At 44.1% G+C, this 27,962-nt stretch overlaps 1 protein-coding gene across 3 annotated transcripts in view; it reads left to right on the forward strand.

The window, feature by feature from the left end:
- Positions 1-27,962, forward strand: part of ADGRD1 (adhesion G protein-coupled receptor D1) — a 305,590-nt gene that overhangs the window by 256,702 nt on the left and 20,926 nt on the right. For all 3 annotated transcript variants that reach the window (XM_081174796.1, XM_081174797.1, XM_081174798.1), the window contains one exon: positions 2,014-2,105. In XM_081174796.1, coding sequence (XP_081030922.1) covers positions 2,014-2,105 — 92 coding nt within the window. The remainder of the gene's footprint in view (positions 1-2,013; positions 2,106-27,962) is intronic.

Here is a 27,962-nt window from a genome sequence, read left to right on the forward strand (position 1 = left end):
GCTCTTGAGAAGCTTGGGGCCTTTCTCTTCTTTTCTGACAGCCTGTGTGCCTTTTGATCAGCCTCCTTCAAGTGGCAAAGTTTTATTTTCCTCACCTGTGACTCCAGAGATCTTGGCAGCTGCTCATTTTGTTCCTTCGCTCATTGTCAAGTCTTTTCAAGATGACTTGGATTTCTGTCGAGAGTTTTCTTTTCATTGCTCAACTGCTTCTGCTGGGCCTTAACTTCAAACCCAGTGTGGCTTCTCTGAAGACTTACATTTCCTCCTCCCTCTCTGCTCATTTTAAAATGATCTCATATGCTTTCAGCACCGAAAGGGGTCTTCCCAGGTTCACAGCTTGGAGTATGTGAGACTTTTGTTCACTGACAAAATTGCCAGAAAAAATATTATCTGTAACCAAGCAGCCTAAGTATTGAATACACTCAGAAATTTAAGAGACGCATGAGAGTCTCCAGGCTCCCCTTTACCTCCAGGCCAATGCGATGCTCACCAGAGATTGTTGAACTAAAAGTCCCATCAGCCTCAGCTAGCATGGTCAATAAAGGTAAAGGGACCCCTGACCATTAAGTCCAGTCACGGACGACTCTGGGGTTGCGGCGCTCATCTCGCTTTACTGGCTGAGGGAGCCGGCGTTTATCCGCAGACAGCTTCCGGGTCTTCTGGCCAACATGATTAAGCCACTTCTGGCAAACCAGAGCAGCACACTGAAACACCGTTTACCTTCCCACCAGAGTGGTACCTATTTATCTACTTGCACTTTGATGTGCTTTCGAACTGTTAAGTTGGCAGGAGCTGGGATTGTGCAACGGGAGCCCACCCCACATCGCGAGGATTCGAACCACTGACTTTCTGATCGGCAAGCCCTAGGCTCTGTGGTTTAGACCACAGCACCACCCGCGTCCCAATGGTCAATAGTCATGGATAATGGGAGCTGTAGTCCAAGAATATGTGGAGAGTTCCAGGTTGGGGAAGGATGATGTAGTAGATGATGTGAAGGATTTCTGAGTTAGCAAGCATTGGGCCAGGGCCTCACAACTAGGGATGGGGAAGAAATTCAATTGAGTTCACATTTAAAGGCAAACCTTATCCAATGTGTACTTTCTGGATCAAAACACAAACCAAAACATAGCCATCAAAATTTTGCACTTTTCTTAATTTTGCAAGGGAACTTTCCTGTCAAGTAATGCATGTGCTAGATTATCCTGTGAACCTCCCAGAGACCTGTGGGTATAGGGTGGTATAATAATAATAATAATAATAATAATAATAATAATAATAATAATAATAATAATAATAATAATAGGCTTATTAATGCATATATTCATAAAAATAGCTGTCAGCATGTAATATCAAAATGTAATTAAAGTGCAATAAAACATCAAAACAGAAATACTGAAATGTTGCCTGTGAACTGTTTACAATGCTTCAGATAGTGACTGAAGAGTCACTGACAGTGGAGGCAATATGGGCATGATGAGGAAAATGCCTCGATTTGATACTTACAAGCTCAAGGAGTGGTTCCTGCCCCCACTTTCTTTAAGTAGCAAACTCTTCCCATGAAATATTGCTTGGCAAAAATAGTCCAATTCTTGGAACTCACATGGTCGTTTTGTTATCAGCGCCGTATCAGGAACAGAGCAGGTTTTGAGTTTTAAGCAGATATTTCCAATGTTTTATTGAAACATTGCAGATGTGGCGGAGGCACTTAACTGACCTCCCAGCATGCAAGTTACTGCTGCTTAGTGCAAGGAAGGACAGCATAGTTCAAATGAACCAGCAGCTGGACCTGATTGCTCCGCTGATGCTTTCACACCACACCAGCCTCCCTGCTGCCTCACCCCTCCCAGTAAGCTGCAACGACTCACCTGTTGGGAGGTCAGTTAAGTAATTAAGTGCCTCTACCCCACCATGCCATCCATGACTGATGTTTTGAAAGGGATGTTTCCCACACTCCTCACAAATAATCTTGCCTATTTCTGTCTCCCTGAATCAAATCTTTATTTTCTCCTTTAGGTTAACATCGGCATTCTCATTGCAGTCACCAGAGTCATCTCAAGAATAAGTGCAGAAAACTATAAGGTGCACGGGGATGCTAATGCATTCAAGTAAGCCTCTTTTATTTATAGTGACTTATAACTCTTAAGTGGGTCTGAGCTTGGAGTGTGGTACCTAAGATCTAAAAGGGCCAGGAGTAAGGTTCTAGACTTCATGGATGCACCAAACAGAAAATCAAAAGAATAGTCTCTTTAGATAAAATTCTGTGGCAATTCTTCACTCAAAAGGGTGATGCACACATTGCATGAAGATTTTCAAAAGTGTTGTTAAGTGTGCATCTAATCTCATATGAACGCTCTGTGCAGCTATTGGGGTACCCTGCCAAAGATGAAACAGTCAGTTTCTGAGCATTGCAGAGCTCTTTTTTGTTCAAGGTACATCCAGGAACGAAGTCCAGCAGTACAAATTTCATGTAGCATCAGCAACTGAGTGAAAGAAAGTCAACACTATCCTGATAAAAGATGTGCTGCTGGAGCATATGCTTTAAATCATACTTTCAGAAGAGCAATTTGTTGATTTAGATTACTTGCTCCTTTTTCAAGCAAGCAAGCAACTTTTCTGAGATTGGCGGAAAGATCTGGGCTAATGAAAGTTTGCTTAGTTATTGTATGCCTTTTCCAGAATCGAAGGGGAAACCAGTAAATATGTCTCTGTTAAGATCTATGTTCTAATTATTCTGTAATGAGTTTGAGGTATCGGAAAGGAAAATGATGGCTGATGCTTTATTTTGAAAAGCTGCAAACTGCATAGTCCTTTGAGAAATGAATGGTGATCAATGGCAACTCAGATTCCCCCCACCCCACTTGAGCTGTGACAAAACTGGAGGTTTCAATTTGTTATGGGAGACGTCGGTGTTTTCCTTTTTTTTTTTAAAAAAAAGATTTTTATTAAATTTTCAAAGATTTTATAAAAACAAGACAAAACAATAATACAAACAAACAAAAAACAAAAACAAGTATAGTTTCAATCCCCTATTTTCTTGTAACTTACTTCCCCGACTTCCTCATACCTCCCCTTTCTGTATTCCAATTTCCAGTTATTAATTCAGCAAATCCTCTCCTTTATTTTCCATTTAAATTTTTAACCTTTCTTTTCCTTTTTCTTAATCATTACAGCTAGAAACCACATAATTTCTAAACCAACGTCATTCTAACATTCGATAATTTTGCAATGTTTCCTAAGATAGTCCTTAAATTTCTTCCAATCTTCTTCCGCTGTCTCTCTTCCCTGGTCTCGGATTCTGCCAGTCATTTCTGCCAGTCCCATATAGTCTATCTCCTTCATCTGCCATTCTTCCAAGGTGGGTAGTTCTTGTAACTTCCAATACTTTGCGATGAGTATTCTTGCTGCTAGGGAGACGTAGGTGTTTTCCTATGTGGATTGTCTTTTGCTGATTTGTGCTCAGGCTGCGATTTAGATTAGGGCAGGACTGGAACTGGTTAGACCTGGTTCTAGAACTGACTGTGAGGTCAGACTGAGGTTGATGAGACTGTCCTCCCTTCACCCTAATGGACTAGCCTCCCCTGAAAGACTTACCTAAAATTTATGAAAATTTCCAATTTTGGGGGCGGGAGGTGGGGAGCAACTCTCTAACAATGAGGAGTAGCAGAAAAAACTGGGGAGAAACTCTTTGCTAGTAAGGACTCTTCCTGATAGCTGCTGCTTGTTGGCTACCTTTTCTACCAAGCTCTCAACCACAGTGATCATATCACATCATCACATATTTCTGTTCCAGGGACTTGGGGATGGGGAGTGATGGTTCATTGGTTGGCAGAATTTGTCTGGCAGTGAGTTGCAGCCCCACTATCCTCAAAAAGGAAATATCTCCAGAAATACGTTCCACCACCACACACGTGACCACAAAGTTTGGGGAGGAGGCATATCAGCTTGGTGCTACGCATTCCCATAATTGGAGTATGCACACACAGACACAGAGGGGCTTCCTTCTGAGTAAACATTACAAATAACACTGTAAGTTACAAAGTTCTGTTTTCTATCAACCCATGGTCACCAAGGGATATGTGGAAACAATTCCTTCCTTCTCTTTCATATGGCCATAAATACGAGCGACCCTGGAAGAAATTATGGGATGCTGCAAAGAGGTTTCATGTATAGGTGCCCTCCATTTTTCTTAGAAACAAAGAACCTGTCAGACCTCCATCCAGATGGTTCAGTTCACTTGCCATTAGCCATGGCAGAAACTTGCAAGATTTATCAGGACTATTTATAGAGGAGTCCTAGGTTGATTGAACCTGCATGGCAGACTTTTTTGTGAGATGCAGAAAGAGGAGATCAGCACCTTGTGTCTCCTTGCTGAAAATATGTAGCACTACAGAGTGAGGAATAGGTGTTTATCTTCCATAGAACCAGAGTTTTGAAGACCAGAAAGGGACACAGAGCTCATCTAGTCCAATTTCTTAAAATGATATAGGAGTTAACATAAGGGCGCCATTCCTTCTCTGAGTCTTCTGTTAGTGAAATGCAAGGACATTTCTTAAGAATGTAAGAATAAACAGCTGGTTCAGGCCAAAGGCCCACATAGTCTAGCATCCTATTCTCACAGTGGTGAACCAGATGCTATGGGAAGCCTGCAAACAGGACCTGAATGCAACAACACTCTCCCTACTTGTGATTCCCAAAAACGGGCATTCAGAAGCAAATTGCTTCCAACAGTAGATGCAGTAACTATGGATCATGACTAGTAGCTATGGATAGTCTTACACTTCATTGATTTGTCTAATCTTCTGTTAAAGCCACCCATGTTGGTGGCCATACCTGAAGAGATAACAACAACAACAACAACAACAACAACAACAACAACAACAAATTTTATACACCACCTATCTGGCTGGGTTTCCCCAGCCACTCTGGGCAGCTCCCAACATCATATTAAAAACACAATAAAACATCAAATATTAAAAACTTCCCTAAACAGGGCTGCCTTCAGATGTCTTCTAAATGTCAGATAGTTGTTTATTTCCTTGACATCTGATGGGAGGGCGTTCCACAGGAAGGGTGCCACTACTGAGAAGCCCCTCTGCCTGGTTCCCTGTAACCTCACTTCTCACAGTGAGGGAGCCACCAGAAGGCCCTCAGAGCTGTACCTCAGTGTCTGGGATGAATGATGGGGGTGGAGACGCTCCTTCAGTTATACTGGGCCGAGGCCATTTGTGGCTTTAAAGGTCAGCACCAACACTTTGAATTGTGCTCAGAAACGTGTGGTAGATAAATAAATACTATATCAGTACAGTAAAAACCGAATAGTATTTATTTATCTGTTCAGTTTTGACTCAACTTCTAAGTCCGGTCTTTCAAACTTGCTATGGAATGAGAATATTTCTACATGATTACTTATTTCACTGTTGGCAAATAGCCCCCCATTCCCCCCAAAAAACAAGCACCAGCAGGGAGTGTCCCAGGGCTCTGGAAAACATACATGATGAAGTTAAGCATTTTTGTTCACTTTCTGCCAATAAATAAATATCAGAACCATGTCAGGGTTAAAATAACCTACAGTTTTTGTACAATAAGGAACACAGCTCATGACTCCAGCTGGCAAGAACAAATATTGGTGGGCGTCCGTTGATTTGCCCAGATGCCTTGAGGGACCCCAGGAGTGAGGTTTGTTGGCAGCAGAAGTGTGTATTTGCTGGAGGGGTCTTGTTTCTCTTGGCAGCTGGCAATAACAAATAGATGCAATTGTTACCAGTAATTGTTACAGATTTTTCCATACGGTGCTGGCAAGCCGAGCTCAGCGTGTTCATTTGATTAGCAGTGCAGGACAACATAAGCCTGGCCTTATATAGATGTTTACGGAAATGAACCTTTTCATCAGCTGTGACCAATTTAGCAAACTTTAATATCCTCACAGACCCAAATTTCAGATTTCTGGCTTCCAAATTCAGGACGATCTCTCTCTCTCTCCCTCCTGTCTGTCTGTCTGTCTGTCTATCTATCTATCTATCTATCTATCTATCTATCTATCTATCTATCTGTCTGTCTGTCTATCTGTCTATCTATCTATGTCTATGACAGCTGGCAGCAGAAAGATAAGTTGCCTTTTCCGCTGTGACAGCACTGCTATAGAATGCCCTCTGTTTCTCATTTCCCCCCAGTCTTAAGTGCAGTTCTCCATATTTCCACATCAGTTGCAGTTTTTGAAGGAAGAGTCCCCATGAAAATTCATCACCTTTTCAATGCAAATGTATCCCAAGGTGCACATTTTTGCACATCAATTTCCCTAATAAAACACATTTTTATATATTAGTTTCACCAATATTTACATTTTTATGCATACTTTAATATATGCATCTTTTTATACATAACTAGGCTGGAAATCTGCACTGCAAAATTTGGAGAAGTGGAAATTCTGAAAGATGTTTGTGTTTTGCTTCAGAAAGTGCAGTTCAGAAAGGCAAACTGAGTTGGATTTTTCCTTTATTCATGCACATCATGTAGCAGCAGTGATGATGATCTGGATCTTGCTGGTCAGGAACAGTTTGCAAATTTTGTGTGTGGGTGAGCCAGGTCTTGGGCCAGGCTCAGCGCACCCAACTTTGCATCCCATTTGTCCTTGCAGGCAGAGTCTCATTAACTGCCTCTCGATAAACTGCCAAGCCCAGATCTTATTGGATGTTTTCTCATCGCCTTGTTCGAAATGGTCCGATGGGCTGGAAAAATCGGTATCATTTATATAGTAAGCACAAGGCTCCCGAAATGAGAGCGGTTGTGCCCAGCCATGGAGAAAGCAATTAGAACATTTCTTGAGCTTCTCCCTCTCTCTCTCTCTCTCTAATTCTCTATTCTCATTTTTTTAATGTTGCCCATTGGTTTGACGACTCTCAGTGTTTTACTTAGTAAAGTGTTGATTCACACAACACTCCTCAAGGGAAAGAATCATGTTTGTTTTGTTGAGTTATAAGAATGCTTCAGCCAATAGGCTTCTGAAAATGAACGCAAGGGTAGGAGAGGATTCATCTATCCTCATCTGAGAGGTGAGCTGTGCATGGTAGACTCCTCAAATCTCAAGTGAAGAATTCCATTTTTGAAAGCCCTCCAAGCATGGAAGCTTCCTCTGTGTCTCAGGCGGGAACTTCAAGTCTGGAGGTCAAATGCAGTTCTTGAGGCCTCCTCTTAAGCCATGTCCTCTTCCCAGGTTGTATTCATCACCGGCTCTGCTCTGCACCAATCATAACCCCTGAATCTATCAGCAATCTAGACACCAAGCTGGAGGCAGCACAAGCAGAAGATGGGGATCCATGTCTGGGACAGGACTCAGAGTTGACTGTGGAATACAGGGAAACCATTGTGCTTGGGGTGGTTGGACAAGGTCTCCCAGAGGATCCCCCAAGACCACTAGGGCTTGTAGGGCCAGAGAGCCTGGACACCTTTCACTGAGCCTGAACAACTAGATACCTCCCACATCACCAGCCTGGCAGTACCAGGAGTGAACCAGGAAGAAGTCTGTGGAATGATGGAGGAGTGCCTATCTTCAGACCAGATGTTGTTGTTGTTTAGTCGTTTAGTCATGTCCGACTCTTTGTGACCCCATGGACCAGAGCACGCCAGGCACTCCTGTCTTCCACTGCCTCCCGCAGTTTGGTCAAACTCATGTTTGTAGCTTCGAGAACACCGTCCAACCATCTCGTTTCTTGGCAGGGATATTGGAGTGGCTTGCCGGTTCCTGCTCCAGGTGGATCACGTTTGGTCAAAACTCTCCACTATGACCTGTCCATCTTGGGTGGCCCTGCACAGCATAGCTCATAACTTCTCTGAGTTATTCAAGCCCCTTCGAAACAGCAAGGCAGTGATCCATGAAGGAGTCAGACCAGATAGTGACCCTTTAAGACTCTGAAATTCTCTCAAGTGGGTGGAGCCTGGAAGGGGTATCCTGCTCCCAACATTTTTCACAGCCAGTTGCTCACTTGGAGCTGTCCACGGTCCAGCAGCCATTGACCAGTCTTGCCTACAGCCTCATTGCTTTCCCTGTGAGTTCCGGTATGGGACGAGAACATGACAACACACTTGTTGAAAGCTTTTGCTTGAATGTGCCCTCCAACTGTAATGGTCTAGATGAAGGATGCAGGAATGTGTGCACAGGTGTGTGGAAAGATATGACTTTTACATGACTGCCATGCACACAGTGGCCCCAGCCATCACTTGCAAGTGTTATAAGAACAACCCATCAAGGGAATGCTGAGTCTAGCTTCAGCTTGGTCATTTCCCTAAACCTTTGAGTTCCTCAGTGCTAATTCTCCATAAGCAATAGCAAAAGTAAAGAACCTCACTGTCACCCCATTTCACTTGCCAATGTGCTCCAGCCAATGTTGCCATCCCTTGTACTCTTTTTAAAAAATCTATTTTATTTATGATTTTCAATTTTATACATTTCAATAATTTTACAGTCATTTTATCATTTCAAAACTCAACTCCCTTCCCCCCCTTTCTGCGAATCCTACATGTACACACAATGTACCTTAGGGAACAGATGCCTTGGGCACACCATTATCATGCTTTCACCCTGCAGGTAATCTTCTCTAAGCATCCGACTGACTGATATTGGAAACTTTATTCTAGACTTTGGTCTCATTCAGCAAAGCAAGTCGTACTTTCTCATCTGCATAAATTGACTCCACTTGCCTGAACATGATTTCTACTGTTTTGAAAGAAGGATAAAAATGTCTCTTCTCACAGTTTGCCATAAAATCATAGACCTGTAGAGCTGGAAGGAAGCCCAAGAGCCATCTCATCCAACCCCCCCATAAAGCAGAAATCACAGCTAAAGAATGCCCAGCAGATGGCCACCAAATCCTGCTTTAAAACCTCACATGAGTCACAAAGCGCTTATATACAATAAATAGTAACACAGTAAAAGGTAAAGGTACCCCTGACCATTAGGTCCAGTTGTGGATGACTCTGGGGTTGCGGCGCTCATCTCGCTCTATAGGCTGAGGGAGCCGGCGTTTGTCCGCAGACAGCTTCCGGGTCATGTGGCCAGCATGACTAAGCCACTTCTGGCGAACCAGAGCAGCACACGGAAATGCCATTTACCTTTCCGCCAGAGCGGTACCTATTTATCTACTTGCACTGCGTGCTTTCGAACTGCTAGGTTGGCAGGAGCAGGGACCGAGCAACGGGAGCTCACCCCATCGTGGGGATTCAAACCGCCAACCTTCCAACTGGCAAGCCCAAGAGGCTCAGTGGTTTAGACCACAGCACCACCCGCGTCCCTTAGTAACACAGTCCCTTAGTAACACAGTAGAACATCACAATTGCAACATAAATTATATAAAATAATTAGCCCAGAACTGGACAGTTTTCCAGGTTTGGTCTGACCGAGGCAGAATAAAGCAGTGCTATGACTTCCCATGATCTGGACACTAAACTTCTGTTAAGGCAGCCTAGAATAGCATTAACTTTTTTGCTGCTGCATCACACTGTTGATTGAGGTTCAGCTCTTACAATCAAAATTTTCTTCCTGGTGTTTACTCAGAATGTCGATTTTTGTCATTTTAATCCGTTCGTTTGGATTTTTTTAATATAATTTTTTTAATTAGTTTTCCAATATACTCCCCAATAATAGCCAAATTATAACAATAACCATTAATTCCCAAATTATACAATTATCAGAGTGCCAATCAACTTCCAATTAATACATTATAGTTAAAGTGACTCCCTGCATGATGGTTTGGGTGCATTTTCCGATCTTATACAACTGCGTTCCATAATCAGTTACATTTCAATTATAATAATCATCCCTTAGTCATCAGCTACATAATTAATGGTATCCATTCATGATGTTACAATATATAAATTTATAAAGCTTCAAGTGAGGAACTCAAACTATTATCTTTATTCTGCCCTGCGTGTGGAAACTGTTATATCCTCCTGCCCATATATGGTGTTGTCCTTTTCACTACCCAGCAATTGTTTTCTCCCATTGTGGTTTGGGACGCGCAAGCTTGCCATAATTTTTGTGTGGCTGCCCTTCAGATATTTTAAGATGTCTTACCATAGCACCTATAACTGTCTTCTCGTCTCCAAGCTAAAAATTCCCAACTCCCTCAATTGTTCCTCATAAGGCTTTGGTTTCCAGACCAATATGGTGCTAAATGGCATAGTTGCCACACATGATACATGGCGGTGGTGGTGGCAGGGGCAAACGTATTCTGATCTCTCTCCCTCATCAACAAAGTCTCATTTCCATTTTGCAGAAAGGAGCATTTATCCAGTAGGCAGAGTAGCTTGCCAAGCTGGGTCAGGTTTGGAGTTTGTATTCCTGACAAATCCCTGAGGATGTGGAAGGAGCTGTGGAATTAGCAGAGAGGAAGATGTTCCCTGAGCCTGGCATACAAAGTGAGGAACGGTATACATACCACCCTGGATTGGAGAACACAGAGGAAAGACATTAAGCAAAGCATATTAAGTGCTGGCCATTAGCAAACCAGAACGCTAGTCACTGCTGATAGTGTTTTAGAGCTAATTAAATCCTTGGCTCATTGGACATGACAAAATACAAACACCGTTTGGGTCACACTTTATTAGACTGAGGAGAAAAAAATGCTCAGAGCAATATATATAGAGGGGTGTGTGTGTGTGTAAATGTGACGAGTGGGTGCAAAATAGATGGAGAGTGAGTGTGCCTGTTGTGAAAACCTTGGAGGCGGATGGAATGGTGAGTCCTGAAAATGCTGCTACCACCATTTAAAGGGGGGGGTGCTTGCCACAGTCCAACTCCCCTCCAAAGAAGACTCCAAGTGTCTTTGCCCTGGGGCAGACTTAGAAATGTTAGAATTCCTGCTCCATGATTTCAGTCATGGGATTGTTGTTTTTCACATGACGGTATGTGTTTTGACTCCACAGAGTGGGAAGTGACGGAGACAGGGTGTTTGTGTTACTGTGTTCCGTGAAGTGGGACTATTGTCCTTTCTTCTTTTTCTTTTTGCTGTCTGATGCTAGAGAGAGGGGGAGCCATGTTGCAGTGCTCCGTGTGTGTTTCTATGTAAATAAAGTAGATTAGCCAAAATGCTGAGTTGCTGAGGTCTGTCATGAAAAGCTGCGAAGACTCTGCAGATCCCTAAGTGTGCCGGTGTCGGTTGGCACCGGTCGCTGTGATGTTCAGGCTGAAGAAAGCTTATGAAGCTCCAGAATGAAATACCAGGAGGGAGCGAGCATGCCAGTCGGACATGTGTCTCTACCAGGGTCCTACTCGAGTGTAGGCTGAACTCCTGACAAGAAATGCTCTATATGTGGAGATGAGCCCAGTCAGGCCTGGATTGGTGCCAGACTATTTCAGTGAGTTTCCCCTCAAACTCACTACCATTCTCATTTTCTGCATCTGCCCCCCTCTCCCTTTACAGTATGGGCTGCTGCTAGCTGCCTGTTTCAGGGGGTGAGTAGGATTTAGGGGGCAACCCCAGGTTGGCTCTTGGGACTCTGCACACCCCTGCCATTTTCCTTACTGTAGGAAGTTTTGTTGGTTTAAACTACCTTTTAGTCTGGCCAAGTGAAATTTAAGGTGTGGTCAGGAAAACCTGAGGCATTATTGGGTCTGTTATGTACTGAGGTTTTCACCCTGGGCCAGCAGGGGGAAACTGTACATAGTTACACAAATAAGGGATCGAAAGTGACGTTCAGTGATTGGATAGTTTTAGAAAATTGTTACAGTTACATTGTACTGGAGCTCTATATAAGCAAGCTGACTGAACCCTTCAGTTCAGTTCTGTCCTGGCCTGTGAATAAACAAGAGCTGTTTGAAGAATCGCTGTGTCATCTGATATGTTCACCCACAACTTAACAGAGTCAAGGGCACCCTTAGGTTACCCAGTACTAGGTTGGCTTTGGGGAAATTGTGGGGTGCTTGGCATGTGCGACAGGGTGAATGTTGAACTGGTGGGGCCATGTGGAACTTCTCCTGTTCACTGATTTAAGGTTCTCGGGCAAAGAGGGAGAGTTCCTGCCAATCCTTTTGCCACGAGGCTACAGGAGGACCTATAGATGTGTCCAGGGGTGGTGAGGGACTTAGAATAATAGAATCTTAGCATTGGACCCCAAGGGTCATCTAGCCTTGCCACTGTGATCCACGTGACGGTCACCTCCAGACTTGATTATTGTAACTCACTCTACGTGGGGTTGCCCCAGAAACTCCAGTGGGTGCAGAATGTCACGGCGAGACTCCTTACGGGGTCCTCGCCGCGGGATCACATTCACCCGGTGCTATACCAGCTGCACTGACTCCCGGTGGAGTACAGGATCAGGTTTAAGGTGCTGGTTTTAACCTTTAAAGCCCTATACGGCCTAGGAGCCTCGTACCTAAGAGACCGCCTCTCCTGGTATGTCCCACGGAGGACCTTACGGTCTTCAAATAAAAACATCTTGGAGGTCCCGGGCCACAGAGAAGTTAGGCTGGCCTCAACCAGAGCCAGGGCTTTTTCGGCCATGGCCCCGATCTGGTGGAACGCTCTGTCACAAGAGACCAGGGCCCTCCGGGACTTGACATCTTTCCACAGAGCCTGCAAGACAGAGCTGTTCCACCAGGCCTTTGGCCAAGGCACAGTCTGACCCCCTCCTTTGGTAATCCTCACAGAACTCTAGCCCAATGGTTGCCATTAATTTGATTTTGAAGTGATTTTAGAATGAATTGATTTTAGAATGCTGTGTTACTTTTATTGTTGTTAGCTGCTCTGAGCCTGGCTCCGGCTGGAAAGGGCGGGATATAAATAAATTTATTATTATTATTATTATTATTATTATTATTATTATTATTATTATTATCTAGTCCAACCCCCTGCAACGCAGGAATCTGAGCTAAAGTATCCATGACAGATGGCCGCCCAACCTCTGCTTGAAAACCTCCAAGGAAGGAGAGTCCACCATTTCCCAAGGGATCCTGTTCCACTGGGAACAGCTCTTACTCTCAGAGTAACAGCTCTTGCTTCCCTGCCCGGACTGTATTTATTTGGTTAATTCAGTTGATTTATTATTTGCTGATCCTTTATTTACATTTGAATAAATGTAACTTTTTCCTCCATGAATCATTTCTGTGGGTGTGCTGGAAAAGGTAGGCATGATTGGAATTCTGAACTGAAGCACCCAGTGCTGTAACATTTTGTTGCAAACATGATTTGTATAAGGTGACTTTAAATGGAAGCACTTGGGCAAAACTCAGAAGCATTTAACTTTTTTAAATCCTTTCTGTTCAGCACATCTTGCTCCCAAGTGTGGGAGTAATAATGTAATACAATTACGGGATTTCTGACGGTTGCTTTTGTTTGTATGTTTTGCTTTTGTTTTTTTTTTTTTTTTGTTTGTTTGCCTGTTTCCCCTTGAACTTAACATTTTAAATTTGCACAATGAGAGAAAGAAAAATTCATTTAGTCAGACATGCTCTGCCTAAAGAGCTTGGGCACAGAACACTTTGTTATTCCTAAATTCCGTGGCAATAGCAAGTTTGTGAAGATTAAACAATATGATTATTTTTTTAAAAAGGCAAATTTGTGCAACTTTATGGAAAAATCTCTTATTGTGATAATGCACCAAGTAACCTTAATCATAATGCTTGACTTTCAGTTGCGGGGGGGGGGGGTGTTTAAATTTTAGTGGCACGTATTCATTAATTTGGAATGCAGGTGGGTGATAAATGAGTTTGAAGAGCTCGTTCAATCCCTCCCCCCTCAAAAACACTGCAAACCCAAGCAGACATTTTTTTAAAAAAAATAATGTATGGTATATGTCAGCATTATTCATTATTCATGGCATGGAAAATAGAGGAAACTGTAGTACTTTTAAAGAGAAGGATTTGCTGCCATCAACTTGCCATACAGGCAAAAGTTGTGAGTTGTAAAAATTTGATGAGTTCAAAGTGATCTCTTGAACAACCACAGAGTAAGCTTGGTCTAAGCGTGGACAGGTCTTCCCCCACAAGCCCATGTCAGTTTCATTTTTGTGTTTTGTCATAAAACCACCCCATCCTGTTTCTGCATCAATTTGTAAACTGGAAAAAAGCACAACAAACTACCATTTGTGTAGGCCATGGGTAGGCAAACTAAGGCCCAGGGGCCGGATCCAGCCTGATCGCCTTCTAAATTCGGCCCATGGACGGTCCAGGAATCAGCTTGTTTTTACATGAGTAGAATATGTCCTTCTATTTAAAATGCATCTCTGTGTTATTTGTGGGTCCTGCCTGGTGTTTTTACATGAGTAGAATGTGTGCTTTTATTTAAAATGCATCTCTGAGTTATCTGTGAGGCATAGGAATTTATTCTTTTTTCTTCCCCTCCAAAAAATATAGTCCATCCCCCCACAAGGTCTGAGGGACAGTGGACCAGCCCCTTACTGAAAAAGTTTGCTGACCCCTGGCTGTATGCATATTTATATGCATTTCACCCTAAAACAGGGTTGGTGAACCTGCTGGGGAACCCCCAAGGGAAGAATGCTCAGAGCCATGAGATTGGTGGTGGGACGATGATGAGTGGTCAGAGGGAGAAGAGAAGACTGGGAGGAAGAGGTGCTGGAAGCTGGAGAGGCAACAGGGCTTAGTGAGCAGGAAGAGTCTGTGGCAGGGAGCAGTCCAGAATCAGAGGCAGAAGAGGAGGCTAGAGAGGAGGGGGACCAAGAGGCAGAGATGAGTCAGGCTAATGAGGAAATCAGCCCTGAGTGCTCACTGGAAGGACAGATCCTGAAGCTGAGGCTCCAGTACTTTGGCCACCTCATGAGAAGAGAAGACTCCCTGGAAAAGACCCTGGTGTTGGGAAAGATGGAGGGCACAAGGAGAAGGGGACGACAGAGGACGAGATGGTGGGACAGTGTTCTTGAAACTACTAACATGAGTTTGCCCAAACTACGGGAGGCATTGGAAGACTGGAGTGGATGGTGTGCTCTGGTCCATGGGGTCACGAAGAGTCGGACACGACTAAACAACTAAACAACAACAAGTGAGGAAGCTAGTCTGTCTCCCTGTTCTGCTGCAACCAGCTCCCATCCCCCTGGTCTCCCAGAACCCAAAGAGGTATGAAGAGGGAGGAACAAAGACAGGTAAGATGAGGAGCCTCAGATTGCTTGGGAAGGAACTGGAGGAGAAGACTTAGGGAGCTATGGAAGATGAGGACCTTCAGTCCCTACAATTGCCTCATAGGAGCAAGTTCTCCTGGGAAGAGCCGCTGTGCTCTCTTGGCCTGGTCTCCTGAGCTGTCTTGTTTCTCTGAATAAAGAGTTAACCTCATTGAAGCCATGTGATTTATTGGTGTCCTGCTCCCGGCACCCACTCCTGACAATCAGTTCATAAAAACTCATAACTGGCAAAAGATGCTCTAGCCGCTGCCGCCACCTGGGCTATGCACCTGGTCCTTCATCAGGATTGCAACCCCATCAAGAAAAGACAGATTACCTAGCTTCTGGAGCTTCTGGACCCATGAGAGCTGAACCTTGGAGGGATTCAGCAAGAGAACTCTTGTCTCAGCAGAAGCTGGTCCATTGCGACAGGGAAAGCAGTGCCCTATCAACCTCAGCCTGCCCTCAGTCAGCCCTCACCTGGCATGCCTTCTTACTTATCTCAAGTCCAGGGGTGACCCTGGTTGTCAGCTTCCTCCTCCTTAATGTCATTGTTGACCTTGTACAACTCAACAGGGAGGAGGATGGGGAGGAATCTAGAATCAGTTGACTCTGCCTGTTATTTTCCAGAACTGCTTTTGCAGCCAAATAAATCAGTTTTGTCATTGTGTTAGCATGTATGCAGTGCAAATTTCTTTTTGTAAACCAGGTTGGTAGACTCCTATAGTGGATTTGAATTGTCAAACTGCCTCTAAAAAGGGTTTCTTAAAAGCGTAGATTTCTAGCAGGTTGTTTTCTCTGCAAAACAGCAGCCCTTATCAGCAGCATTATGCAATTTGAAAATCTCTGGCTGAAACCAATCTAACAATGACAGTAAAGGCAGTGACATGAAGACGTAATGGAGAATCAGCTCAATGTCTTTTATTGGTTCAGCATCAATATTCAGTAAGACTACAAATTGCATGGAGTTCTTGGTTAGGCAAAAACAATGAGCAAACACAGTATCGGCTGAACAATCTGCAGACCGTTTCTTCTAGGGGAAATTTTCAGTGGAAAAGCAACATAAGGAAGAATAACTTTACCCTTCACTTCCCCACTGCAACTCCCTTTTCCAGACACAAGTTTGTAAGGCTAAACATGCACTTGCTTTCTGCAAGGAGCAGTGCAGCTTGGGAGCAGACAAGTTGCCATGGAAAAGCTTAAGGCAGGTGAAGGGCTAACTCCTGCCCTGCAGCCTGAATATGTGAACAAAGGCATAGGAATCAAAGGACTCACAGTATCTGACACACAATAAGAGATTTTAAAAATGATCATTCTGCAGAACCTGATTAATAATAGCAAAAGGAAAACGAGAAGGTTGCAACTGAAATAGTCATATGGAACAGTCATCACTGAGAAAATCAGTTTTCATTTCTGCCACACAGCCCGAGTCTGTAGCAGTATCTTTATTATATAGTTAAAAACCAGCATACTCTAGTTAATGCAACAAATCCAACAAGTACTAGTATGGTTAAAATGAAGTATAATAAAATGGTAGATATACAAAATTAAAACTTAGTGATTTTTTTAAAAAAAGATAGAAAGTATACGCTGACACAGCAGGTAGAAGTAACAGACTAATTTTGTAGGCTGTTGCACAAAATTTTGTAACTAATGCTGTAGTCTTCTCAAAGAAGACTGGGCAATTGCAAACTTGAACATCTGGGCATTCTTCTAAGCAGTGAGGCAATAGTCTTTCTACAAGCCTCTTGATAATAGGGGCAATGTAAGAGAACATGGTCTATGGTTCCTACCTTTGCAAGAACAGAGCCTTTTGACAAAGGTTTGTTTCTGTAGCGTCCATCTAAACCCGCTGATGGGAGGGCAGCACACCTTGCAAGTATAAAAGCCCTCCTATGACTATTTAAGGGGACGCGGGTGGCTCTGTGGGTAAAACCTCAGTGCCTAGGACTTGCCGATCGCATGGTCGGCGGTTCGAATCCCCACAGCGGGGTGCGCTCCCGTCGTTCGGTCCCAGCGCCTGCCCACCTAGCAGTTCGAAAGCACCCCTGGGTGCAAGTAGATAAATAGGGACCACTTACAAGCGGGAAGGTAAACGGCGTTCCGTGTGCTGTGCTGGCTCGCCAGATGCAACATGTCACGCTGGCCACGTGACCCGGAGGGGTCTGTGGACAGCGCTGGCTCCCGGCCTATAGAGTGAGATGAGCGCACAAGCCTAGAGTCTGGCAAGACTGGCCCGTACGGGCAGGGGTACCTTTACCTTTACCTTTTTATGACTATTTAAGGGACACGGGTGGAGCTGTGGGTTAAACCACAGAGGCTAGGACTTGCTGATCAGAAGGTTGGCGGTTCGAATCCCCACGATGGGGTGAGCTCCCGTTGCTTGGTCCCTGCTCCTGCCAACCTAGCAGTTCTAAAGCACATCAAAGTGCAAGTAGATAAATAGGTACCGCTCTGGCAGGAAGGTAAACGGCGTTTCCATGAACTGCTCTGGTTCACCAGAAGTGGCTTAGTCATGCTGGCCACATGACCCAGAAAAACTGTGGACAAACACCAGCTTCCTCGGCCAGTAAAGCGAGATGAGCGCCGCAACCCCAGAGTCATCCACGATTGGACCTAATGGTCAGGGGTCCCTTTACCTTTTTATGACTATGTAAGTCTAATTGTGACAGGTAGGCAGCTGCTTTTACCATATATCTTGTTTTAGCAGTGGGACAAAAATGAGGGTGCCAAATGTCTATAATTCCTGTCTCAAAGGAACTGATTGGCACAGCAAGGCACCCGTCCGTCCTGCTCCATCTGAGAAATGCACTCCCTGCCTTTAGCAACTGGTCATCAAAGGAAGAGGAGGCTGCAGTTGTGCGCTGCTCCAGCCTGCTGCAGATTCCCCATTACAACTATAAAACAATAGTTTTCACATCATGTTGTCTCTGTTTGCCTGGTTTCTAAACAGCAATCAAAAAAGCACATTAGCAACAAAAGAAGCAGATGAAAAGATTATTTAAGAGGTCCCCTGGAGAGCTTGAACAGCTGTCTGTGTTCAGGGGCCTGGGCAAGTGAGGATTCTGAATATAGATTAAGGCCCATGGGTAGGCAACCTAAGGCCCAGGGGCCAGATCCGGCCCAATCACCTTCTCAATCTAGCCCACAGATGGTCCGGGAATCAGAGTGTTTTTACATGAATAGAATGTGTGCTTTTATTTAAAATGCATCTCTGGGTTATTTGTGGGCCATAGGAATTTGTTCATATTTTTTTTCAAAATGTAGTCCGGTCCACCACATGGTCTGAGGGATTGTGGACCGGCCCCCTGCTGAAAAAGGTTGCTGACCCCTGGATTAAGCTCTTTTAAAGGATGATTTGATATGTGAGTTCCTGGAGGCTTGTTGCCATCCCTTCTTTATACATCTTGTAGCCAGAACCAAACTTCATCTAAATTCAGCTTCGTGCTAATTGTTATTCCCACCTTGTGCTGTTTTGAACAGTCATAGTCTGGAATGTTTTCACTGGATTGCTATGATAAGGGCTGTCAGTATAAGTCAGCCAAAGTGAAGCAAATTTTCAGTTCCATTAATGGGAAAAAGTTAAATCTCCCATTGGAATCTACAGAACTTAAAAATACACAACTTGGGCTGGACTGTCATTTGCTCAGGCATGATGTTCTTGTTTTGTCAGTTGCACGGTGAAAAGATAGAGCACAGACTGGCATCATTTTTAAGTTTGGATGCCAGAGCTTTATTTAAAAAGAGAAATGAAGACATAAAAAATTCTAGAATATAGAATATGTGTTGGGGAGTTGAAAAATCACATCCTGAGGCATGAAGAATGCTGAATCCAAAAATACAGATACTTCCCTCCTGTTAATAATTACCCCATATCTTTTTTTCATTTTTTTGCTTTGGGAAAATGGTGCAAAGAGATATATGCATATCAAGCTCTGTGCTGCTAAGCGAGCCACCAGGTTCCATCCGTGATTTATGCCACTGCCCATGGAGCAGTGCAAGGTGCTTGTTTGAATGAGTGTTTACTTTATGCAACAGCATAACTTTGATATTAGTCTTCTGATTCTCCATAAAGCTGACACAGAGTCCTTGGATTATAAATAGGGCCAAGGATGCTAGCCTGGCAATTTCTGGCAACGTCTTTAATGTATCACATTTCATGGCAAGTTGTACCATCTTACAAGGAGCATGGAATTTTTTTTTACTTTGCTACCGCGCACAGAGACGCAATGCATCTGCCATTATCCTCTTTCAGCTTAGTTCCGCACATAATTTTAAAAGAGAGTGAGTGAGAGGGAAAGAAGGAAGGAAGGCCTAGGGTCTCATAGAGCAATGCTAGGAGTTAATGCCGAAGGGCAGGGACCCATAATGACAAGGTCTAAATATGCAGCCAGCTATGCTGACCCTTCGTGCACACATACAATAGTAATACAAAGCATAGCACCCGATTTGTTAGGGTCCGCTGACAGTCATAGTATAAAGCTGCCTCCATTCACTAAATTCCTTTATGTTCATGTGGAATGAACAATAGTAAAAATTGAAAACTCTTGTTATTGCTTCATTCACTAGCCGGAGCAAGGGGAACCCACCAAAGTAATCTGGATGATATTGCCATCACTCTGGGAGTCCACTCACCTTTTCCCGGTGGGACCCAGTGTGATGTAGTGGTCAAGAGCGGTAGTCTTGTAATCTTGGCAACCGGGTTCGTGTCTCCGCTCCTCCACATACAGCTGCTGGGTGACCTTGGGCTAGTCACACTTCTCTGAAGTCTCTCAGCCCAACTCACAGAGTGTTTGTTGTGGGGGAGGAAGGGAAAGGAGAATGTTAGCCGCTTTGAGACTCCTTCGGGTAATGATAAAGCCGGATATCAAATCCAAACTCCTCTTCTTCTCATCATTGCTGGGAGATCTGCACTCTGTAGGATGGCCCTAGCCCAATCAGCTTCAGGAGTGTGTGTGTCTGCAGAAGATTTAACCCATGGCATGGCCAGCCAGCCCCTCTCAATCGGCCCATCGCTGGATCTCCCAACCCACCCACCCTGTTTTCATGCTCTGCTCTGATATGACCTTGCTATGGACAATTTTTGGTTGCCATATTGTTGGGCTCCTTCATGGATCACTGCCTTGTTGTGGCAAAGGGGCTTGAATAACTCAGAGAAGTTATGAGCTATGCTGTGCAGGCCCACCCAAGATGGACAGGTCATAGTGGAGAGTTTTGACTAAACATGATCCACCTGGAGCAGGAACCGGCAAGCCACTCCAGTATCCTTGCCAAGAAAACTCTGTGGACAAAAACAACAGGCATATAAAAGCTGTGGGAGGCAGTGGAAGACACGAGTGCCTGGCATGCTCTGGTCCATGGGGTCACGAAGAGTCGGACATGACTAAACGACTAAACAAAAACAACTATTGTTGGGACTTGGTAGGAATTTTTCCACTTGGCAATTTGGCACCAGCCATTTGTTTTTTGCCTACGTAGCAGCAATTGTCACAACTTTTGTGAGGTTAGGCATTTGGTAAGCCTTTGTTTGATGGAGGGGAGGTTGTAGCCTCGCTTCTTCCTCCTCAGGGTATCCGGGGTGTGAATCCTGTCCGATGCCTGGACGTGGGCTAGGGCCATGTCACAGCCCTCAGGGTGCCAATATTTTATGTAAGTCATACGGTGCACCCTATTGGTGGTTTAACCAAAAGTGGATTCCCTGCAGATGGGCAGGAGTGAAAATACAGCCTGGCTTAATAATAATAATAATAATAATAATAATAATAATAATAATAATAATAATAATTTATTTATTTATACCCCGCCCATCTGGCTGGGTTTTCCAAGCCAATCTGGGCGGCTTCCAACAAAATACTAAAATACAATAACCTTAAAAACATTAAAAGCTTCCCTAAACATGCCTGCCTTCAGATGTCTTCTAAAAGTTTGGCAGTTATTTTTCTCTTTGACGTCTGGTGGGAGGGCGTTCCACAGGGCAGGTGCCACTACCGAGAAGGCCCTCTGCCTGGTTCCCTGTAACATGGCTTCTCACAGCGAGGGAACCGCCGCAAGGCCCTTGGAGCTGGACCTCAGTGTCCAGATAGAACAATGGGGTTGGAGATGCTCCTTCAGATATACTGGACCGAGGCCGTTTAGGGCTTTAAAGGTCAGAACCAACACTTTGAATTGTGCTCGGAAATGTACTGCTCACATCTGTAACCAATAAAGTTGTGGCCTATTTCAACCCATAAACCAAAATACTTTGTGCCTGGGTCTTTATTGTTCTCCTGGGAACTTGGGAGTTCGGGTGCCTTGACACGCAATACATCATCACTCCTGCTGTAAAGAAAAGTCCCAGCGCTGTGCTTCTCTGAGTCCTCACCCCCATATCACTGTTCTAAAAAAGTAAAAATGAAATGTAGCATCATTTATCTTTCCTTACCCCCATTTCCTCTGCACATCCAAGTTTGCCTTGTGTCACATATGGAAATTGCATTCCTTTATTATCATGCTTGAATTGCCTTAAACATTAGGCACGCCGCCCCACCCCCCAAATATATCTGCCAGAGATGGTTTCTAGTTCTGGAGATTCACAGTTCCCACTTCCACAAGTGACTCCACATTCTCACTGGAGCAACTCCAGGGGGTTCTTGTCTATGGGCTCCCTATTAAGGTGTAGGTCAGTGATGTCCAAACTTGGCCCTCCAGCTGTTTTGGGACTACAACTCCCATCATCTCTAGATAACAGGACCAGTGGTCAGGGATGATGGGAATTGTAGCCCCAAAACAGCTGGGGGGCCAAGTTTGGCCATCACTGATGTAGCTCCTTGGCAGATATTTGATCGTGAAGCCTTTGCTGCTGCCCTGAACGTCACAGTTCACAGGATGCTTCTCTTTAATAATAGGCAGGGGCAAACTGAGTACCAGTTTCTCTCTCTTTCTGAAAATCTACTTAACAGGACTGACCGCCTTCCAACTTCCACCAGATGGTGGGGATTTGACCTTTAATTCCCTAACAGTGAACAGAGTCCCCTGCTCTGTTTTCCTGGGTGACAAAAGCATGCGAAGATGAATGCCTTCCTCGCTCTCTCTTTCTCTCTCTTCCTGCCTCTACTGGAAGCATCATTCAGAGAAAGAAAACACCCTCTTCCCAACAAAGCATCAATGTTTTGGAACATGGTGGCTTACAAGAACTTAAGAGGAGCTCTACCGAATCAGTCTTACTTTTCAAAGGACAGCCCTCTGTTTGAAGGTCTATTCAGTGAACATTCCTCTGTTTGAAGCTGTCCTCTATTTGAAGATCTGTCCAGACCAAACCTGGTTTAAAGATAAAGAACTTTGAGAAAGGAGATCTTGGAGTGGCCTGCCAACAGTGAGATAGAGCAGACACGTAGGTCAAATGGTCACAGTCTCCCCCATCTGGGTGAGGTGTGTTGCATTCTTATTCAATGTATAGTAAACCACATTGAGGTCCTTTCGACAATCAAGCAGTATATAAATTGTATGAAATAAAAAATAAGTGCCGTATTTTTCGCTCTATAAGACGCACCTAGTTTCTGGAGGAGGAAAACAAGGGGGGGGGGAATTCTGAAACCCAGAGCCAGAACAGCAAGAGGGATTGCTGCGCAGCGAAAGCAGCGATCCCTCTTGCTGTTCTGGCTTCTGGGATAGCTGCACAGCCTGCATTCGCTCCGTAAGACGCACACACATTTCCCCTTACTTTTTAGGAGGGAAAAAGTGAGTCTTATAGAGCAAAAAATACGGTAAATAATCATTTCTAAATTTCCATCTATATATAAGAAGAAAAGAAGAAATCTGATGGATCAGGTCAAAGGCTCGCCTAGTCCAATATTCTGTTTTTACAGTAGAAAAGCAGAAGAAGTCCAAAAGTGTGGTCTGAGCATAACAGTGCTTTTCCTGCCTGCAGTTCCCAGCATTCTGCTTCCAACACTGATGGTAGAATAATAATAATAATAATAATAATAATAATAATAATAATAATAATAATAATAATAATAAATTTTACTTATATCAAGCCCTCCCCAGCTGAAGCCGGGCTCAGAGCGGCTAACATCAAATGTATAACACATTAACATAAAATCAGACAATCAATTAAAATACATCCTCAAATCAGATCAGGATCAGAATAAAATCCAATCAGATGGCAACCCGCAGATTAGGGTTGGGGACCTTAAATGCTCCCCAGGCCCAACTGTTTGTGCTGAACTTATATGGGCCTGTGAGAAAAATTGGGAGGCCACTTTCATGCAAGTTCTTATGAAAGGGGAGAGGGAGTCAGACTGAACCCCGAACAAAGGCCTGGCAGAACAGCTCCGTCTTGCAGGCCCTGTGGAAAGATGTCAAATCCCGCAGGGCCCTAGTCTCTTGTGGCAGAGCGTTCCACCAGATTGGAGCCACAGCTGAAAAAGCGCTGGCTCTAGTTGAGGCCAGCCTAACCTCTCTGTGGCCTGGGACCTTCAGGATGTTTTTATTTGAAGACCGTAAGTTCCTCTGTGGGGCATACCAGGAGAACAAAGTCTTCATGGCTAGTAGATGCTTACGACCTTATCTTCTAATCTTCTGTGAATTTGCCTACTTCTCTTCAAAGCCATCCATATTGGTGTCCTTCACTGACTTCCAATTGTTTAAGAGAAGTAACAAAAATCTCACCCATTCCCAAATAAAGTTGTCAGAATCTCTGTCTGGTAGGAACCCAGGTGTCAATTTGTACTTATAGACGTGGCTCCCTAAATAATGCATTTTAATGCATGCTTTACCATACTAGTCTGGATGCCTCAGTTGGGTACAGTGTTGTGCTGCAGGTTTGTTCTTCGTATAGGATCGCTGTATTGCAAGGGGTTGGACTAGATGATCCTCAGGGTCCCTCCCAACTCTACAAGCCTGTGATTCCATAAGCATTTTTTTGTACATCATTTGACCGGACAACTGCATTGCAAAATTCAGAGAAGTGTGAATTTTGAATGCCTTTCAGTTTGCCTCTGGTTTCAGAAAGTGCAAATTAGGTAGGTTCACCTTCAAATGTGAGCTGGATCAAATTTCTCCCCCATTTCTATATATGGTTCCTCGCTCCCCCAAATCTCTATGATTCTAGATCCTTCTGCAACATGCAATAGTGGTCCTGGAAAGACCTTGGGTGGTAATCCTGATACATGAATAGCAGGGTTATGAGGATTTTCATCTGTGAAATACTGCCGAGTATGCCTCTTGATAGAATTCTGTTAGGCAATCGTCACAGCTGTAGCTGAGCTGAGCTAATATTTGTTGAACAAATCCTAAATAAGGGACAGTCAGCTAAAAACATATTGGTCAAGGTACTGGGTTTGATAAGCTGCTCCGGGAAAACTTCCACCTTTCCTCGACTCTTTATATAACCTTGGTTTATAGGCCTGAGCAGCATCCTTAACTCAGCAGATGGAATGGCTGAAGTGGTGGAGGTCAGCCACCTCCAGAAGGATTAGTTACAAACACATCCAGCAAATAAAATTGATTTGTAAGTTATGGGCCACGTTCCTGTTTGCGATAGAGTTGGCGTCCCTGGAGTGGTGAAATTTCTTTCTAATAGATGTTGGGCCGGCAGGTGTTCTCGCTTGCTATCTGATATTGAAAGGACTAAAAGGGGAGCATTAAATAAAGGAAGAGGAGAAGAAGGAATGGAGTAGACAGTTTTGAATGCCACTTTGAAATGCCTTGGAAAACAACCTTTATTCCCTGGCAGAATTCCAGAGGGCTCTGCTAGCACTAAAGAAGATGACTGTTGCATTGCATCATTAAAAAAAAAAAAGATTGCTGATTATTTGGTTTGGCTTCTTTGATTTTTTTTTTAAATGCTCAGCCTCTGTTTGGCATTTTACCATTATCATCAGGCCAGATTTACATTCATGCCCAGCAGTGCAAGAAGTTCTCTTGCATGGAGTCTTCCCTCAACCCCTTTTAACTGTTCCATAGGGATGGAATTGATCACATGGTGAGGATTGTAGGAAGATTCCTTATACTGAGTCAGACCTTTGGTCTATCTAGCTCACTATTATATACAGTCTAGACAATAAGCTAAAGTGTAGACTTGATTGACAGCAGCTCACCAGGTTTTCAGACTAGGGTCTTTCCCAGTCCTACTTGGAGATGTCAAGACTTGAACCACCTACACCATTGTGCCAGAGGCTGGCACCATATTTGGTCCCTGAAGTGCCCCAACCAATCTGGGCTTTGGTGGAGTTGCTAAGCACCAGCAGCTAATGGCTCATGGACCAGCCATGATCCACAGACCACCACTTTGAGCAGCACTGAGCTAAGCACCCATCTTCTCCCCATCCATCTGCAGAGGCACTTCTGCAGGTGCCCAAATGTTAGGTAGGTGTCTACCAAGAAGGCACCTGTGTCTGTTGCAGCTGCTGCACCAAACTTTACAACCACCTTGATCAAGGTGTCCTTTTGATTATGTTATATATGTTTCTAGCATTTTGTTATTAAAAATTACAAATTATGAAGTGAACAACTGTCTCGGTGCTCGCCGAATCTCTTTTCTATTCCTAGCTGAGCATTCAGAATTTATTTGTAGAGTGATATTTCAGTCAAGGGCAACAGAATTTCTAATCTATACAAAGAATCTCATCCAGCCTTTCTTCTGTGACCCAGATTTCTCTATTCCACTGAAAGGAAGAGCCCTGTGCAGTTTTGTAGTGTCTCCTTTTGAATCAAGCACAAAATGATTTGTTTGCTAAGGGGGTGCTGTGAGAACTAAGCCTCCTTAGATCTCAGTTATTTAATTTAAAAGATTCACCCCCTTTTTGTTCTTGTGCCTTGAATCGCATTATGTGGGTACCCTTCCATTCAGACTTTTGCTTTCTAGAGTTAGCTGAAACATCAAATAGCAGAGTCTGGTCTTGTGTTCATAAGGTTCCCAGTATGCACAGTACACACAGACTGGAAGGCCCTTGGTGGACGGATGCTCCTACCAGGCTGGATTGAATGGCTCTTTTAGTCTTTAGTTGGTGCTGACCTTTAAAGCCCAAAACGGCCTCGGTCCAGTATACCTGAAGGAGCGTCTCCACCTCCATCGTTCTACCTGGACACTGAGGTCCAGCTCCAAGGGTCTTCTGGCGGTTCCCTCACTGCGAGAGGCCAAGTTACTGGGAACCAGGCAGAGGGCCTTCTCGGTAGTGGCGCCCTGTGGAATGCCCTCCCACCAGATGTCAAAGAGAACAACAACTACCAGACTTTTAGAAGACATCTGAAGGCAGCCCTGTTTAGGGAAGCTTTTAATGTTTGATGTACCATAGTATTTTAATATTCTTTTGGAAGCCGCCCAGAGTGGCTGGGGAAACCCAGCCAGATGGGCGGGGTATAAATAATAAATTATTATTATTATTATTATTATTATTATTATTATTATTATTATTATTATTATTAGTCCATTTGAAGGCCCATTCCAGACATTATCTGAGTTAACATGGTTGCTGCCTCTCCATAATTTCACTCCAAAGCTCTCCAATGATTTTATGAGGGTGGTGGGGTCATGGCTTTAGGTGAAACTTGGTGGCAGCTGCATACCTTCAAACAGATCCATACTTTCAAGCTGTTCTTGTTTAGTATTTGATTTCTGGCTCTGATAAAACAATGTCACTGTAAGGAAGTCTTCTAATCCTTTGTATTTCCCCCCCCCCCTCCCAGCTCATCATATTGCATGTTTCTGTCATGGAAGAATACTCAATATTGATACAGAGCAGATTCCAATGTATAGTTAGCAGAGTAAAAACTTAAACACATTGCAGGATTCCCCCCCCCAAAAAAAAAATAGATCAGAGGCAATTGTAGTTCATCCAGCAGAGCTTTACTGCTACTGAAGGCAAAGCGTGTTCTCCTTCATGTTGCGGTGGGGTCTGCTGAGCCACCCCTCTGTTACCAGGCAGGGTCTCTAAAGATGGCCTGGGGCAGTGATTGGTTCACTGGGTTGCTGGGGTAAAAGTTATGTTGCAATTTTGGTGGGAGGGGTAAAATGTTTAAATACTCTGCACGCAGCCTGGAGCTTTCTCTTTGCTGCGTGCAATGGATCACCCGCCCACCCGCCCTTGAGTAAGGGGTTGTTGCATTGACCTTGCTATGCCTATCATGGGGTCGTCTGCCGTTGGGGCAGGGGCCTGGTAGGAATTTTGGCCATCTGGCTGATTGGCTGGGCCATTTGGTTTTTGCCTACTGCGTAGCAAATCGTCACAACTTGTAAGGTTGCGGTTAGGCATTGGTTATAAATTGGTGGAGGAGGGGTTAGGATAGGCTGGGCCTGCCCCTCCATGGTTGCTGTGGAAAGGGAATTCCGTTAAAGGAATCCTGGGGCTTGCCATCTTTTCGTCCAATCCCTGGAATGGGACTAGGGCCGGCAAGCCTTCAGGGAGCATGCAGATGAGAAGTGAGGGTCTGTGACTCAGCTCCATTTCTCCCCGACTTGCTTTCCTCCGCACTGTCTTTCGGTGGTGCCCGGAAGTCAGTTCTGTCCCCAGGAGGGGGGACAGATAGTCTTAACCAATGCCTAAACAACCACTCACGGTTTTGTATTTAAATAAAGTTGTGGCCAAAATTATGCCAAAAACCTTAAACAAAAATTAAGTGTGCGTTGTGAGTTATTTGGGGTTGGCTTGGGGACCTCGACACGCAAATGAGCATAATGGTCACAAATCCAATACATTCAAGATTGGAACTGTCCATAAGAAATCCAGTCGCAGCAGACTTAACTTAAATTTACAATAACTAATAATAATAATAATAATAATAATAATAATAATAATAATAATAATAAAATTTTATTTATATCCCGCCCTCCCCAGCTGAGCCGGGCTCAGGGCGGCTAACAACAATCAAATAAACAATCA

Source organism: Podarcis bocagei, assembly GCF_964188305.1.
Source record: "Podarcis bocagei genome assembly, chromosome: 16".
NCBI lineage: Eukaryota > Metazoa > Chordata > Lepidosauria > Squamata > Lacertidae > Podarcis > Podarcis bocagei.